Genomic DNA, 18,963 nt, shown 5'->3' on the forward strand with positions numbered 1-18,963 from the left:
AAAATAAACTGTTAAATATTTGTGTAACTGGACTGGGTCAAGACTGTGACCTCTGACATGGAAGGCTTGATGATCTCTAAGGGGTCATGGATACCGCCAGGTTTCCAACAAACGATACAATTCTCACAAGACTGTGGGGATGAAAAGAGGTTATGTACAGTAAGGATGCAAAATAAAATGATTGATACTTGTATAATAGAAAATCACCAGAAAATATTATGCAAAGGTGATTTAACCCTAACTAGACCGGGCTTTTTTGGCTGTTCTGTGGCCGGGGGGGGGGGGGGGTTGATTCAACCCCCCCCCTGAGATCTCGGCCGCCGATCGCGCTAGCGCCGCAAAAATTTGCACGCTGGTAGAGTGCGATGTAATCTACAAGGCTGTATGGTAAAATTTTCAAAAATAATGAGATTTTATTTTATATGAATTAATTATGCTAATTTATGCATAAATCATACTTTTTGCTCTAATTCACTAAATAAAGCTCCTAGAATGCTAATTTTTGGTTAAAATATTCTTTGTAGCATTCTTAACAATCACAATTGAAAAAAACTTTGGTTTGAAAATCAATTTCTTATGTATTTTATTGTTTTATGAATTTCTTATGTATTTCTTTGTTTTTCAACCTTTTGTTTTTCTTTTTTTTTTTCAACATATTTCTTGCACAATCTTTTTGAAGCATAATTATGCTAAAATCAATTGATTTCAGCTGTTTAAAGCAAAAATAATCATGTCTTTATGAATAAGATGAGAAAACTCAATTTGCATTGACTTTGTACACAAAATCACGTTTTGGAACAATTTTTGGTCTGACATGCACTTACGAAATGTTGCGTAATTTCGGAACCGCGTACCCGGGCGTCGCAAATTTGGTCTCAAAAGATGCGCGAGACTTGAAAGTATAAACTCTGTGAGTGGCGCGGTAAAAAAATTTCGCGCGGCGAAGTGATCGCAGAAAATGTTGAGGGGGGGTTGATTCAACCCCCCCCCCCCCCCGGTCAGTTTAGGGTTAAAATGTTGGAAACTGGCTAGTTGATTCCCTGACATTTGCTCCAACTGAAAAGCCAAACATGACCCCGTGCTAAAAACCAATACCCTATGACAACCCAAATCCTTATATGGTATCTTCAGAGAAATTAGCAAAAGAGCAATTGTTGTTGTAAATTGCCAACTCGTCTACTCATCACACGGTCTACCTTCATTTCGTCCATCAACATTTCGTCGTTATCACCAGTTCGTCTCATAACCAGTTGGTCTAATATCCATTTTATTTTCATTCATTTTGCCCAATCAACACTTAGTCCGATTAGACCAATGGTATATGGACTAAATGGCTATTGGACCAACTGGTTATTAGACGAAATAGTGAGTGGACGAAATGGCAATTACACCATGTGGATACTGGATGAACTGATGGTAGACCAAATGATGGTAGACCAAATGATAGTAGACGAGTTGGGAACTGGAAGAATTGGCATTATAACGATTGAAAATAAACCACTGTCGTTAGAGTAAAATTTGCGTTACTGGATTGTTAAGGAATGCACACATTGCCTAATTGAACTGCATATATATATGCGGGCTTATTCTCTAGCGGTTTAAATAAATCTTAATGATTACCTTGGAAAGCACAAAGTCACCCAGCCAGCGCACACAATCAACATAGTTCCTATGGATGTCACGAGTTGTGAAGTCAGGTGTGTTCACATACAGAGACTTGAATGGCCTGTAAAGAAAAAAAACAAAAAAAAACAGAGCATTGAATCATAACCTTCAGGGGCAACCTTAAAACATACCTGGGGGCCATTTCATAAAGCTGATCGTAAGTTAAGAGTGACTTTACGAATGACTGGTGATCCTTTCTTGTGGTAAATGACATTGACCATTAAATGTTCATCGATGATTATTTAGAGCGTAAGAAAGGTTCACCAGTCATTCTTAACTTACGAACAGCTTTATGAAACACCCACCTGTACTTAGATTGCTTTTTTGACAGACATCGACTTATTGTTCAAACATGTATTATATATGTAATTTGTTTTTGTTGTTGTTCTGCTCTAAAGCGCCTGGAGCATCTAATCAAGGTGGAAAGTGTGCCATACAAGTCTGTATTATCATTATTATTATAAACATGCTGCATTTTCTAAAATCTGTGAACTTAACAAGCCAAATCTAAATCTGTTACAATTACCAAGTTTACTGCTAATAAGAGCTCTCTGTGTTTTTTTTTATAAAGATTTAAGGATACGTCATGAATGATAACGCATGAAAATGAAATAACTTGCACGAAAAACTACTTGTGGTAAAATCTGAAAGTGAATTTGAACAGCATCCTTGAAAAGCATGAAAATGAAATAACCTGCATGAAAAAAACTTTGGGAAGTAGCAAGATCACTTAAAAATAATCCCAATTCTAGTGTGTGAGATTAGTCTTTAAACATAAATGTCAATAACAGAATCGAATTAAAGTTGAATTAAGAAGACGATTCCAAATATTGAGATATTTACATTAATAGCAACCTTACAACCCCCCAAACACTAATAGGTGATTCGACCCCCCATTTTCTTTTTTCAAAATAGTGAATTTGAACGATTTATCCCTACCCATTTTCCCTGAGTTCGCTCCTGCAATGCCTACCGAGACGGGTGTTCTTTGAGTGTGACGTCACCGGGGGGTATTCGGTCCCGGTGTAGTAATCAAGGCAGTGCCGTTTTGTGTACTATGCACGTACTCCTTCATATGGAATAACTGCAGTTGAAGTTGTATCTGCGAGCCATAGAACTTGCAAAGAGGAAATGATTAAAATATTTGTGGCCGTACTATTATTCCAAATATGTGAATTCCCTCAGAATGATACCATAGACCCTAAAGGAATAATTTCAAGGTGAATAATATGAAATTTGATCGAGATCTTCTCACCAGTCGATAACGTAGCAGACGTGTTATTATGACATATTTATCCGCGTGTGACGCGGCTCTTGCAAAAAAACACAGTTGGTTGCGGAATTGCTTTGTGCCGACCGGCCGCCCGCTCCGGCGCAGCTAGCTGTCGAGCTACCGTACCGTTCTTGTTGTCTTCAACCATAGAGATGTATACTAATTACTATATATCTTTCTGTCTTCAACTCACTTCCGAATTGCGTTTGTATGTGTGACGGTGACCCCTAGCGTAATTAAATATAGAAAACAACTCAGAAGGCCGAGAAAGAATACTATACGTTTGGTTCAAGATTGTTCTGTGGAATGAGCTATGAGTGGAAATGATCCAGAGGATATAAAAGTGGAGTCAAAGACAAAAGAAAAGATGAAAAAACGCCAGGGGATCGCTGCACGGCCATGAACTAAGTCGACATACCAGACCATAACAGTACACTCAATGCCTGGGTGTTGTGTGTACTAGTATTATGCGTTCAGCGCGCGCTGAGCTAGCCGCCGGAATTACTTTCCAGCTACTCACTTGATTGAACATCGTGATAAAATAAATGAGAAATAGTGAAAATATCATTCAATAACTCACTGTTTGCTATCTTACATCATGATTGAAGAGTTCATGGTGGTTATTCATACTGTTTTTTATACAGGGAAAGTAAAGATTTGTACATATCAGTCCTATTTATTTGATTTGAGTTGCTTTGAAAAAAAATTGTAAAATATCTTTCTCTCTCTGCATAGCATTTCTGTATGACATTCAGGCACCTCTTATACTAAATTCCCCCCGGTGACGTCACACTCCGAGTGACTTTTCTGTACACTCGTCTCTCGGGCTCTGACAGGTGGCTAATTTCATAGACTTTCAAAGCAAAATATCGAGAAGGCAGAGGATTATTGTGACATGCTATGTGTTTGAACAACTTATATATACTATATATTGCATGTAGAACCTATATTTATGGAAACTCACCCCCTTCTTAATTCAACTTTAAATGAACACCAAAGTGTTTACATGTACATGAATCTATATATGCCAAATGATTCTAGTTGAAAATGTGTAATTACTAGTGACAAACAAGCATTCCGGCCAAATGTTGGGTCTTTTTCCGGGCAATAATAATAATACACTGCCCCCACATGTGCTTATCTGTGTTGGTGATATTTGGTGTGGTTGTTGTCCTGCTTAGATTTCATGATTTCACAAAGTTACGTTAAATAAACCAGATCTAGATCTACCACTATATGTTGAGAAATGAGAACTGACCTTGATTTTAAATACTTTCTCATGAAATCTGTTTGCTGCTAGAATAGGTACTAAGCTTCAAATATTTTTTCTAATTACACTTTGTAAGAGGGTATATGAACTCAATGAAACGACTTTACGGTAGACTTGTAAAGCCAATTACTCACTTATTTGTCTTAGATGCGGTGTATGCGTGTGACTCCTGGATTGCTTCTTGAATATTTGCCTTCTGTAAATTCCATATTTTGAGGGAATGATCCATACCGCACGATGCTATCCTTAGACCATCGATGTCAAAGTCCTGTCAAAAGGAAGCAAATAAACCAATTCAATTATTCATAGAGTTACACAACTCATCAAAATTTGAAATAATAATATAGGTCATCTCAAATTGGCAACAGTAATGGATACTTTATTAACTTACATATATATCAATGTAAATAGCAAATGTAATCAACTCTTTGTGAGCTATTAAAGCCATGAACCCCTCTGTGCTGGATTATTTTCAGGGAGGGAAACGATGCATTGTTTGTTTGAGCGTGAAATGCGAAGTTCGCGAGGCACAAAGTGTGCACTGGTGCAAAATACGCAAGGAAAGGGTTTGTCTTGTCATTGCATTGCCAATTTAGAGAGTGTAATAATTGGCTTTTGAAATGTACATAACTTATATTCAGGGACGGCACACCTTTTGCTCTCAAAGCTTTCTTATACGGAATTTTACTACAAATGTTTTTACATTCACTTAACAATAAAAGTATCCTTTTAAGATCACTTACCCCTGATAGTACTTCGTCTCGATGACCTTCGACCCCACCAAAGATGGCAACCAATGTGTCTGTCTTCAAATTCCACAATCTGACTGAATGATCTATGAGCAATGAATTCAAAGTGTGTTACAAAACGTTTCCACCTGTTACATATAAGGAAGAGGTACATCTGTGCACCCAAAATGTGACTGAAAAAGTTCCAATATCTAGTCTATGTGGTTTATCATAGATAAACTGTTAATGAATCAAATTTTAATTTGATGTAAGTCAATTAGTAGATGATGTGGAAATGAGATTGTTTGGGCATCTGAAAGAGAATTAGACTATGTGGGTATTAGACTAACTGTAGTACAGACCAAATTGATAGTAGACCAATTGGTTGGTCCATGTGGTACTAGACTATCTGAGGAGTAGACCAGATGCTTGAAGACCAAGTGAACATACCGCTAGACCATAGACATGGGGCACCTAACCAGTCATGTTCTGTATCTGTCCGTTGACGTACAATCACCAGCATCTGGTTGTTGCGTACTTTTGGGTTTAGGGGTCAAGCGCTAAACACAGTTAATTTTGGTAGTGTGCTTTTGAGACAAGGGTGTTGATATCCAAACTTTCAAGTTTGAATACTCCTACTGTATGTCTTTGGAATTTCTGACATCTTCATCAAGAAGGTTCCATTCTGGGATGGTCTTGGGATACATGGAGTGTTTGAGAGTTCCCTTTTGTCTGGTTTGAAGGTGGGCTGATATGTAGGAGGGTACAAATCCATATGTCTCTTTGTACAAGGTTTTTCACATCACTACTTTCGATTAGTTCTTATTTCATTTACTTTTACTTCTTTATTGCTTTTACAAAGTCATACCATACTTACCTTTGCTGACTGAGAGAAGTAGGTTAGAATCATGCGGGTGTGTCTTCAATTCATTTACTGCGTTGCCATGGGCGATGAAATGCTGGAATAAGAGTAATATCACTGTATGTTATAACAATTGATAAATAGTACACTAACCTTCTCATGACTCTTAAAAAGTCAAATCACATCATGGGGCCATTGCATAAATAATTTTTTTGGAAAGTTGATCAAGTTCATTGACCCCTTGGCTAATTGAACTGAAATTTCCATTACATGTAAGTTTAACAGAATATGTACTTGTTTTAACTCATTTTCAAAATAAACTTGAAAATCAAAATGTTAACACTTTAATCTTTTATGTTGATACTACAATGTGGTACGTTTATTGGCCTTTAATATTGATCATGTGACCTGAAACTCATTCCAGATGATAAGAGACAATTGATTACCCTTATGTTTGAGTTTCTTGAAACAGATCCCTATAAAATTAAGTTATGATGATATACTTAAAAAACTTAGCCTTGGATAAGATTTAAATGCTGACAACACTGCTGCTGCCACTGTCAAAATAATATTGCCCTACATGTACATGTATGTCTTGCTTCTGCTATGCAGGCGAGACAAACATCAATTCTCAAACAAGCACTAGAGAATTTACCTTGATACATTGTAGAGTTATTGGGCTGATGATTCTGATGACGCCTCTGGAGCCTGCCACAGCTAAGAGAAGGAGTCCCGTTCTTTCTTCGTACGTCCATGCACAGGTGTAGAAGTTTTCATCAGACTATGATCTCATAGTTAAAGAAACATATCACTGATACACAACAGACTGTGAAAGTGTTAATTTTCGCAGGATTAATTTAACACACTGGAGTTGAATTTAAATCATATTTTTGTTCATCTTTTTATCATTTACCTAAATTTAGATGTTTTGATACCAAATCTTTGGCGAAATCTTGGTTTAAGGATTTCCAACAAAACAAATAAAAAAGGAATACTTCAACTGATGATTGCATAACCTTTTTGCAATAATTTGAATTGACTGTATAGTGGTAAGAATACTATGCAAAAAATTTACCGTTAATACAAATTTCTCATTTATCTTTACATCCATGAAATACACATGTATTGTCGATTTTCCAGTTATCAATCACGATTGCCTATTTACAAAAAGCAGATTAAAAAAGTTTATTAAAATAATAGTGACTCAGGCAAAATGATATCCAGGGAAAATTTTTTCCTAGTATCTCATCACTATTTGATCCAGTTCTTAAAGACTGCTACATTCAATGCCTGTCTGTTCTGAACAGTCAAATCTGTGATGCAAAACTTCTTTTGTGTAGAAAATTTTTACATAGGACTTTTCAGAACATAGTTACAAGCTTAAATGACCAAAAATGCTAATCAAATTTGGTATACAAAAATTACTCCGAGACATATATTGGTCATGATATTTGATTCTTCTCTGGGTGATTGAAAAACCTGTCACTTTGTAAGGTGGAAGTGTCGTGGTGTAGTGGTTCAGTTACTTGACTCTTAAACCAAGGGTCGAGGGTTCGAATCCCATCTGGCGCTAATGTCCTTTGGCAAGGCACTTATCCATGTTTGTCACTCTCCACCCAGTTGTAAAATGGGTATCAAGAAGGAAGTGAACGTAAATGTGAATAGATTGGCATGTGTGCACTGATAAATGGTTGCTTGGCCAGGATACTCCCAAGGGAGTAGAGATGGTGTAGAGATGTGTGGAACAGTAATGGATCCTATGACCAGGGTAATAACAATTACAAATGTTGAGCGCCTAGAAACCAAAGTATGAAGTGCTATATTAATGTAACTCTTCTTATTCATATTTGTTATTAAACACCTCCATTATGTTGAATTTCCCCATTAAAGCTGACACTTGACAATCTTTAATTTAAAGGATACGTCTGTATCCACATAGCTCTGTAGCAGTTTTATCTTTCCGTCGTCGTGAAGCTCGTAGATCGAAACACGATTACTACCGACTGAACAGAAGACATTTGGGTCGTTTTCCTTCCGATACGGATTGAAGATTACTCCAAATATTGGCTGTCCATGGTCCTCCTGTGAAAGAAACGGTCATTATTAATTAACAAGGAATGCTTCAAGAAATCTTGCTATGCAATTCAATATAGCTGCAGCAGTGCTGACTTTCCAAATGAGATAGAGAATGATGTATTTGATGAAAAAATCTGAAGTTTGAGCTTAGATGAACACTGGCCTTGCCTTAGAAGCTTCTACTTCATTTCATGTCATTTGTGATATCCAAATACCATCTTACACATGTTTAATTCAGTTAGATTAATCTTTATTGAAATAATAAACAAAGTATCAATTATTATCCAAGTTAATTTATCTGAAATGATCCTTGACATTGACTAGCGTGTAGTAACCTAAAATTGTATCGTAATTATCTATACATTAAACAAACGGATTTCAACATTATCATCAAAATTCAAAATTTGTCACATTATTGATATCAGGTCATTGATTCCATAATTATCTTTCACCTTTGCCTCGCAACCTGAAATTAAATTCAACTATTTGCCCATTCTTGCCATTGTTAAAGTGTTACGGAAAAGAAAGGCTCTTGAGAATGACATTTGTGCCTTCCCATAATCTTAGCTCACACAATCAGACCAAGACCTAAACTTCAACTGAACTTCAGAATATGGGTCATATGCCAGTGTAGGAGATAATTTTTATTTGTAAGGGGCTATTTTGTTTTCCATAATGGGGTGATTTCAGAATTTTGGGGGCTATTTCTTTCATTTTAATGGCTACTTTATAGGGTTAACAAAGAGGCAATCATGCAGCAAAAGCAAATCATTATTCTGCCATAGTTGGAATATTGATTTTTCTATATAATCTTGAATATTGTTCATGATTGTTTGTGACATCCATGTATCTTGGGGTGCCTCAAGAAAGCATGGTCGCCCCAAAGCATACATTTTGGGGAAATTTTAGGGGAAATTTGGGCTGTTATGAGGGCGAAATCGCCCACCACCCTCATGTTTTTCCTTCGCTGTCATGGGCTTAGCTTGAGTGGTATTCAAAAGATCTGAGATGTAGATCAACTTTTTGCAGACCAAATGAATATCAACCATGAGGACATACCTTAACGTGACAGCTATACTTGAACTGCCACTTGCATTTCTTTGACTTCCATCTACCCCTTGCCCATCTCTTGGCTACGAGGGCCTGATCTGAGCCTGTAGTAACCATACTGGTTGGGGTTTCCGATCTGGAGTTGGTGCTGTCGTGAGACTGACTTGTTGTCTCACTCTTGGAGTCATCGATGTCCATCATCTTAAAACAAAAAGGAGAAAGAATCTATGTATTTAAGATTGATATTAGTAGTATACACATATACACTCTTGGTTCTACATAAACTGCATTCACCTTGTTTGATGTTGAGATAGGATTCCTTAATTCAATAATTTTGTATAGAGACATGTGTTTTGTTTTCTTTTTCCTTTTGCGTTTCTCTCTCTTTGTCACCATATCCTAGATGAGTGGGGAGTGCCAGAAGTTGGGCAGAACACCAGGAAAAAACAATGAGATTTTATCCCCAATCATATTTTGGGGCCTTGGCTTTTATAGCACTGATTAAGTATTTAATTGTTATTAAAACATTAGACAAGAGTCTAGCTTATATTCAGTCAGATCTAGAATAAAAAACAAACAAGTGGAATGCCTCTGGCAGTCTCGCCTGCATAACGCGATTCGATATAGCAGCAGTGCTGACTTTGAAAACAGCTCTTGAATAATTATTCACAAAAGAAAACACTCATATGATAATAAAATACTATGTCCATTGACCAAAACTGACATTTGACCATCATCACGTGACCTAAGATGTGTGCAAAACGACCATTCATACTTGATTGCCCTTATGTCTACTCTATGTTTCATGAACTACATGTGTAGATCCATAACATTTCTAAGTTATGATGCCATTTCAATAAATACCCGAAACATGGCCAAAGTTCTTTGACCTTAAATGACCTTTGATCTTGGTCATGTGACCTGAAACGTGCACAGGATGTTCAGTGATACTTGATTACTATTATGTCCAAGTTTCATGAATGAGATCCATAAACTTTCAAAGTTATGATGGTAATTCAACAGATACCCCCAATTTGGCCAAAGTTCATTGACCCTAAATGACCTTTGACCTTGGTCATATGACATGAAACTCAGGCAGGATGTTCAGTAATACTTGATTAACCTTATGGCCAAGTTTCATGAACTAGGTTCATATACTTTCTAAGTTATGCTGTCATTTCAAAAACTTAACCTTTGGTTAAGATTTGGTGTTGACGCCGCCGCTGTCTGCTATGCAACATGCAGGTGAGACAAAAAACACCCTTTTCACTGTCTACTTTTGTTTTGATACGGATTTTTGTTGTCATCCACACACAAAAGAAATTGACTTCTGACCTCAGTGAGACAAAATTTTGGATGGAAAAAATTAAGTTCTTTTTGGTGTTGTTTCTTTTTGCAAAGCAGGTGTCTGATATCAGGAGATGTTTCCCCACATTGGCGTCTCAAATTGAAGAAGAGAAGCATATTTTTCTATTCATGTACATTTTTCATAAAGGAAATTATGATCACGAGTCGATACCAAAAAAAATGCAGTGAATCATGCAGGGCTCGACTTTAGCGGGAGCCCGGTGGCAATTGGCTCCCTAAAACCTTGGCGGGCTCCTTAGAAAGTAAATCAAAATGCCCGGCTTGCTCCTTAAGTTTTTCTAGTATCAGCCAAGAAAGTTCATTCATAAAAACAGTGAGTGACCTCTAACTGTCAACATTAAGCCTGTGTTGCTTGGTTACAATGGTATGTCCCCATGGCAGGGGTCATTGTATGAGCCCCTTGGGCATTCCTAGTGCCTGTGGCTGAGTTTAATGTAAACAAAGATGTCTATTCTGAAATAATGGATGAGATGAATGTCGATTTGAGTGGAAATTGAATATGCAATGAAACAGATTGAGCAAAGGATGAAAATATCATATTTTGGGAAGGTTCTGAAAGAAAAGTGTATTCCTAGTGGTTAAGTGCATTTTCAATAGTTTTTGTCATTTATTTTCCTCTCTGCAAATGATATTAATTATTGCTTGCTCAATCTGTTGAGCAATATTGAAGATTGAATGAATATAAATTTGAACAGACAAGCGAGGAAGAGTGACTTATCCAGTGCTATATCTCATTCTGATAAAACCTGAAGTCCAATGTTAGACTGTTACTGTAGCAAAAGGGCTTCACAAAAGTCAATTGCTGTAAGATTAATTCTTCAGTTCAGTTAATCCTCACATTTACTTAATATTAATAATAATACACCTGGTATTGATGATTATAAAAACAAGGAATTGTGTTGGTGTGTTTTAATACTGACCATTGTTATGACCCCAAAAAATGTGATAAACTTGGGCTCCCTGAACCCCTTGCGGGCTCCCTAAAAAAGTGGTTGAGGAGCCCGGCTGGCTCCCTAAAAAAAAAGTAAAGGTCAGGCCCTGTCATGGTTTCATTTTTTTTCTTGGACGCACTGTAACTTAGAGCTCGAGTCAGACTCAGCCCAGAGTCTGTCGCATATTACTGCGTACGAAAACTAATTTGTACCGTAAGACTCCTGAAGTTCAATTTCACAGAGCAAAACATTGAACAAGATTTGCAAAAACAAGGCGAAAAAATTCAACTTTTTCCTTATTTATGTCTAAAATGACAGAAAATGCTTAAAATATCATAAACATGTAGTTTTGCGTCAACAATTGATATATTTTCTGACGGAACGGAAATATGCCCCTGGCCTAGCTGATTTGCCAAATTTCAATCTCGTCCGCTCTTTCGATATATTGAGGTGTGGTGTATTGTGGGTGATCGTTGACGGCTAGTTCTCAAGGTCCCGTGCGCGAGGTATAGAGCCGTGAATGATCAACAGCAGGGCATCAATCATGTCAATCGAACTTGATAAGCATCACACAAAATATTGGAAAGTGCCATGGAACATGCAGTTAAAAAGAAAATAAAATTAGTTAGCAAACACAAATTTATTACCAACATCTGCTTAGATTCGATATAAAAAAGCAAACAAAAACTTTGAAAATACTCTCATGTGAATTTTTCTTCGGAGTTGTAATTCAAAATGATCTCCGATGGAACAGCCAAACTCACCTTGCAACAACAAAAGCAATAGGAGTCCTGAGCTTCCTTAGACGAAATTTCCATCATTGCTCAACTTCTGTCAAAGAGAGACTCTATCTTACCCTTGTTCGACCACATCTGGATTATGCAGTCGCTGCCTGGGACCCTTACACATCCAAAAATATCTCTTCCCTTGAACGAGTCCAGAGACAAGCAGCCCGATTTGTAACAAATACATATGAAAGAGAATCAAGTGTTACCCAACTTCTAAATTCACTCAAATGGAATTCTCTCCAAGAGAGACGCGAAGCACATCGTTTAAGCTGTTTCTTCAAAATGTTACATGGCAAACTTGATATAGACGCCCGAGCGAACACTGAACCTAAACCAAATAGGAACAGACGGGGACATTCCTTCCAGTTTGAGGTACCATCTTCCAGGCTCGATGTGTACAAGAACTCCTTCTTTCCCCGCACAATTGCATCGTGGAATGATCTCCACCCTACCCTGGTATGTCAAACTGACCCAGATAAATTTAAAGCTGCGATTCTAAAAACTCCCTAAATCCACCCTCAACCACCACAACCTCCAGTTAAAATTCCATTAGGAGTATTTTGGAGGAACCACAACCAAGTACAAAGTATGGATGAAGAAAAATTCACAAAATTCTTTCTAAGCTATTTTATTACAACATCATTAAAATCAAGAAGTATCTTTACCCGTCCGGCGCGCATCCGGAATCATGATGTAATTTGTCACAAACTATAATTGTTTTTCATGTAACCTATGCATTATGCTTATTTTGGCTTGCGGCAAGTGCGATGCAAAGTCCCAATGAAAACGATTGGTTAATAATAGGGTGTCTGGAGAAAAAAATTATTTTTCTTATTTCAAGAAAATATCACATTTTCTTTGTGAATTTGAAGAGAAATGACATTCAGACTGACAGAAATGTAACATTTTTGAAAAAATCCAATTATTGGCTGCAAAAAAGAAGAATGAAATTAGGTAAATTTTCAGCATTTCTCTGCCATAGACTGTGTAGTTAAGAAATGGACACACACAAATCCAAATTTTTAGCTTCCGAGAGCTGTTAATGTTATAAATTTATTATTAATGCCAAAAACTTGTCCATAAAGAGTCCAATAGGATTTTTTATGCTCTATCTGATGGTATGATTTTTATAAAGATTTAGAAACCAGATCACAATGAAAAATTGCGACAAAGTGAAAAAATTGTGCAAAACAGAAATTTTATTTTCCCATAGAAAATGCATGGAGAAATGGCAATCTCAACACACACAAAAATAAGGGTTTGCAATTTATCTCTAAATCCTTATTTAAAATGATCATATATTATAAACTTGTCCTTACTGTCAAAAGAAGCCCCTGAATTGTCTCTTTCCATACATGCCAAACACAAGTTAATAATCAATTCAGATCACATTTTTCTAGTAGCCTGAACTTCCCCGAAAACATGTGCCATATTTTCCTCTAGATTAGCCTGTTTTAAAACTTTTATGCTGACAGTAACTTTTCAGTGTGGCTTCAGACACCCTATTTATTAATAAAATATACATTAATATAAAATAATTTTATTTTATATTCATAATTTTCATAATATCTGGAATAGCAAGTGCGAATTTTTCTTAATTGTATTTCCTCTAGTTGTCATTTTTAAAGCACTGAAATAAAGGATACACTGCCATGCCACTCTGCCATACGCATCATATCGCATGTATTTACGGTGGCATCATCTCTGGCTCGCTGCCGCGCCCGAAGCTCCGGGAAGATAATGGTTTGTTTTCTGTTCGTGCGCGTGGCCGGGTGGTCGAAGGTCCTGGCCTGAAAAATGAATGAAATTGAGTATGAAACACAGATAAAGCAAGGATAATTCTTTATAATGCTCAACATCTCTCACCATAGATTCACTAATGCCTCCAGGAACAGGAACAGATGCATTATCGTCTTTGGTTGCTTGCAATGCCTGCTTATTGAGAGTGATTCCTTCTGTTCGTGTGTTCGAAACACCCGCTTTGTTTTTGTCAGCCATTTCTGATGTCACGTGCGTCTCTCCCCCCCCCCCCCCCCCCCCCATCGCATCCCATGCAGCCCACATTAATTGGCCTTCGCCTTGGGAATTGAATGGAAGCAGGGGTGCTTGATCGAAGCACCCCCAAAAAATCCTGGGGGTTCTCCGTGTATTATTTTCCATAAACAGCTCCCCAGGTATTTTGAAAGATGTTGAAAAATTGAAAAATGTAACCAAAATAACCTTCATTTTGAACGGCCTTTTTTGTTTTGTATATTTTTGCTTTCCAAATCTCTCGTCACCAATTTGAGGTCAATTTGACCACCATTTTGTAGTGAAACCCTTTTTTTTTTTTTTGCTTTTCAAATTTACATCAGCATCCCCAGAAAAAAAATCGTTCCCAGCGCCTGCGCCCCCTAAAGGACCCGTCTTAGTATAGATGTCACTATATATTGTGCTTAATTTGCTGATTCCTGTGTAACATTACAATATTATTTTATTTTTGCTTTAACGGAATTATATAGGGGGGCAAAATGATACGCTTAATTGCAACCCCAATTTTCATTTGTGGGGCGATCGCCCCCCCCCCTTGCCCCGATCAATGCCCCCCCCCCCTCCAGGATCGACGCCTCATATATTCCTGTTTGTCTTCCGAATCAATTAAAGACAAGAAAGAAGGAGTTTGAGGAATGAATGATAGACAGAATTAATGAACAAAACACAAAACAAAATACCACGTGTGGGGGCATATGCACCTATTCCCACGAATGGCGTTGAAGCTCTGAATTTTAGAAATTTGTCAGAAACTTTAACCTGTTCTAGTATGTAACTCGATAAGAAGAAAAATGAGCTCAAAATGTGAAAGGGATGATGCAAGCTAGAAGATGGACTTTTCCTTCCCCATGCTCGCGAACCTCTGTGAAAATTTGAAGAAAAAAAAATTGTGGGTTTCGCTCATATTATGAGTGCCTCTTTTTTGTATGATTAAGAAACTTCAGAGATATTCCAAATTTCAAATGAATGGCGCAAAACAAGAAAGGATGTGCAGTGATATAGAATAAAGCAGGAAGTTTCATATCGTACATACTTTTGCAAAGCATGGCACGAATTTAATGCCACCCCCCCCCCCCTTTGAGCAGATACTTTACCAAACATTACTTGCTAAAAAGCGAGAAGAAATTTGGGAGTCGGGAAGTACCGGTAATGTAATGTAACATCCATGTATACTTTATAATTTCTAGCAAGACATTGGAGAGCATGGGTGTCGATCACGGGGGGGATGGGGGGGATATATCCCCCCCCCCCAATATTTCAAGTGGGGGGATGGCCTGTATTATCATCCCCCCCCAATAATTCAGGGTAGAAAAATTGTAATAACGATGATGAAAAAATGAAAAGTTTGATAATGGTGATTATATAGTGATGATTATAGTAAGTCATCAATCAGTTTGTTTCCCTCGCAATTTGTGTATATTGTTATTAAATAAAAACATTCTTTTCCAGGACTTTTAAACAGATGGGTGGAGGTTCAAGATGAAAAAGAATGAAATGTTTATGTACCTGTTTTCAATATACTTCCTCGCACTTCGAATTATTATTTTATGTGCAATAGTATGCTTCTTTTCATGACTACTTAAAGTGTTTGCCACATTTTAAGGTCTTAATATAAAACATTTCTTGTCCGTGCTTATGTTCGCATTAGTGAGATATGTCTGCTCTCCATGAATTCCTAGAATCAGTCCTTAAAACGTCCCTTTTTTTATCTCAATATAAAAAAATTTCAGGTCGCGCTTCGCGCTCGCATCATTTGGTTAATGAAATACGTATGGTCTTAGTGAATTCCTACAAACAAGCTTTAGAATGCCCCTTTTCAGGTCTGAATTTCCTAAATTTTCAACTCGCGCTTCGCGCTCGCAATATTTGATTATTGAGATGCGTAGTTTAATAATCATGATTACAATGACTTCAAGTGTTTCATGTGTAATTCTAACAAAATCAGCAAGCGCTTAGCACTCGCATTAGATGACTGTGGTGAGATATGTAGTGGATTCCTTAAATAAAGTCCTTAAAATCTCCCTGTTTGGGGTCAATATATACAAAAATTTCAGCTTGCGCTTCGCGCTCACATTGTTTAGCGAGACAGGTATGTATCATGATTACAAAAGTTGATTATAATGTCCCTTTTTACGTCCGAATATAAAAAATGTTAAGCTCGCGCTTCGCGCTCGCATTATTTCATCTGTGAGATACATATCTGTTTAATTTATGGCACTGTCCTTAAAATGTATATTAGGTCAGTATACCTGGCAACTGGGCGCGCTTTGCATAAGTGACTCAAAATTTTTGCTGGTGCCCCCCCCCCCCCCTGACCCACGGTACGCCACTGGGCTTACTTGTAACACAAATTGAATTTTTAAAAAAATTATATAAATACAGTACACTGCAACAATGAAGGAATTTCCCAGAGCACCTTGCATATCAACCACTCCCAAATGTCCTAACTTGTGATTTTAGTGGGGGTAATATTGAAAGATCCCCATCCACATGAATATTTGTGTCAATCATCCCCCCAACCAAGAATACCGATCGACACCCATGTTGGAGAGTATACGATACCCAGATTCCCACAGCCGGGAAGGGCAAAAACGGAGTAGAAAAAAGGTGTGGGAAACAAAAGGGAAAGGCAATTTTGATATTTACCCGGGCAGAGCGCGGAAGCCTAATTTTGTATGAATAGAGAAGATTGGCTAGATCGTTTATAGGTTTTTATTCATTTGACAAAAAAAGGAAAAACCAACAAAGCTATATACCTTTCTCCCCTTTTCTCTTTTCCCCTCCCCTTTTTTCTTTTTGGGGGCGTTTTTTATTTATTTTTTATGGGGGGCGGGGGCGGTCCCTCCCCCCCCCCCCCTGGATACGCGCCTGCACACCAAGGACAAGATCGTAACAGCGATCGTTCCTTGGAGTGAAAATAGTAAGTTCTTATATCTTTAGTTTCTTTCTTTCTTTCTTCTTCTTCTTCTTCTTTTGTTAGCTTTCAAGCCTTTTTTCAATCGCTGTATGGCTGTATAATAGTTCTGTCCTGATTTTATTATCATCATGATCATCATCATGATCATCATCGCATGCATCATGATCATGATCATGATGATGATGATCATCATCATCATCTTCATCATGTGGTGTCGATCACGGGGGGGATGGGGGGGGGATATATCCCCCCCCCCAATATTTCAAGTGGGGGGATGGCCTGTATTATCATCCCCCCCCCAATAATTTAGGGTAGAAAAATTATAATAATGATGATGAAAAAATGAAAAGTTTGATCATGATGATTATAGTGATGATTATAGTATGCCATCAATCAGTTTGTTTCCCTCGCAATTTGTGTATATTGTTATTAAATGAAAACATTCTTTTTCAGGACTATTAAACAGATGGGTGGAAGTTCAAGATGAAAAAGAATGAAATGTTTATGTATATGATATTTTTTAACACATGACATAAAAGGACCCCAACGAAAAACAACTTTTGTTGATAGGGTGTTCCATCCCACCAGTGGTGAATGAATTAATTTTAATAAATCAATTAATTCAAAAGGGTGGAACAACAAACGGGAGTAAAAGGGTGGCAAGATAAATCGTCTAAGGAATGACCATATAGCTATTAGAGTAATAGCCCCACCAATGAAAATATTTGGGGGGAACATATCGTTTTGCCCCCCTCCCAATAATTCCGCATGTGCAACTAAAAATAAAATAAGATTGTAATGCTACACTGAAACCAGCAAGCGAGATTAAGATACCAACTCGATTTTCATCTAAAATCGTGCTCAAAATGTCTGCTTTTCAGATCGGAATATAAAATTTTTCAGCTCGCGCTTCGCGCTCGCATCATTTCTGTACCAAAACCCCATACTTTTCAAGATTAAATAGGTGAATAGAATGTCCCGTTTTCAGTTCTATACCTCAAAAGAACTCCCGCTTCGATTTGCAATAATCTTTGGTTGGATATATATCTTGTTCTTTATTAAAAGCGTCCATTAAATTGTCTTTTTGTCCAGATCGAAATATTAAAATTTTCAGCTGACGCTTTGCGCTCGCATCTATTGTTCTTCTAGATACCCATCTTAATCATTGGTACCAAAAGTGCTTAGAATATCAAGCTTTCACGTCAGAATATAAAGAAATTTTAGCTCGCTCTCTAGTGAGATACATGGATCTATGCTCCTCATGAGTTACTATACAAGCAAACCTAAACAGGTACATTTTTCCTGTTTTCATGTCATACTAAAAATTTTCAGCTCGCGCTTCGCGCTCGCATTGTTGGTGAGGTTGAGATATGTGTCTCTTTCTCATGATTCACATATATATATATAATATAGGCCTATGTGTGGGGGTGTAGGGGTGTAGGGGTGTAGGGGTGTGTCATGAGTTTGTTCGTTTTATATGATCGAGCGTCTTTGGAACGTTGATTCATGATTTTGCCCCCCCCCCCCAATCTGAAAAATGGATCGATGCCCCTGTGTATACATCATGTTCAATCAACAGATCACTATATACATGTTCCAGATAATTTTTGTCATTTTTTCTTTCGTATGAGTTTAGAATAGGCTTACTTAATGTAACACAAATTGAATTAAAAAAAAATTATATAAGTACAGTACACTACAACAATGAAGGAATTTCCAAGAACACCGTGCATATCAATCACTCTCAAATGTCCTAACTTGTGATTTTAGTGGGGGTAATGTTGAAAGATCCCCATCCACAAAAACTTTTGTGTCATCATCCCCCCCAACCAAGAATACTGATCGACACCCATGATATTCTTCATCATCACCATCATCATCATCAGCGCATCATCACCATCATCATCATCAGCGCATCATCATCATCGCATATCACCATCATCGCATATCATCATCATCATCATCACCACCATCACCTTCATCAACATCATCGTCATCATCAC

The 18,963-nt window shown here is 37.4% G+C and overlaps 1 protein-coding gene across 2 annotated transcripts in view; it reads right to left on the reverse strand.

The window, feature by feature from the left end:
* Positions 1-14,205, reverse strand: part of LOC129259044 (polycomb protein eed-like) — an 18,223-nt gene extending 4,018 nt beyond the window's left edge. The window contains exons 1-8 of one of the 2 annotated variants that reach the window (XR_010293358.1): positions 13,879-14,043; positions 8,934-9,125; positions 7,722-7,880; positions 6,454-6,579; positions 5,814-5,895; positions 4,952-5,043; positions 4,343-4,476; positions 1,621-1,726 (exon numbers count right to left, since the gene is read on the reverse strand). Coding sequence is in view for 1 of the 2 variants with exons in the window: in XM_064098354.1 (XP_063954424.1) it covers positions 1,621-1,726; positions 4,343-4,476; positions 4,952-5,043; positions 5,814-5,895; positions 6,454-6,579; positions 7,722-7,880; positions 8,934-9,125; positions 13,879-14,172 (1,185 nt within the window). In the remaining variant the exon portion in view is untranslated. Of the gene's footprint in view, positions 1-1,620; positions 1,727-4,342; positions 4,477-4,951; positions 5,044-5,813; positions 5,896-6,453; positions 6,580-7,721; positions 7,881-8,933; positions 9,126-13,878 lie in introns of both variants that reach the window. The other variant, XM_064098354.1, reaches the window with a different exon arrangement.
* Positions 14,206-18,963: the final 4,758 nt, after the last annotated feature.

This window comes from Lytechinus pictus, chromosome 4, assembly GCF_037042905.1.
Source record: "Lytechinus pictus isolate F3 Inbred chromosome 4, Lp3.0, whole genome shotgun sequence".
Taxonomy (NCBI): domain Eukaryota; kingdom Metazoa; phylum Echinodermata; class Echinoidea; order Temnopleuroida; family Toxopneustidae; genus Lytechinus; species Lytechinus pictus.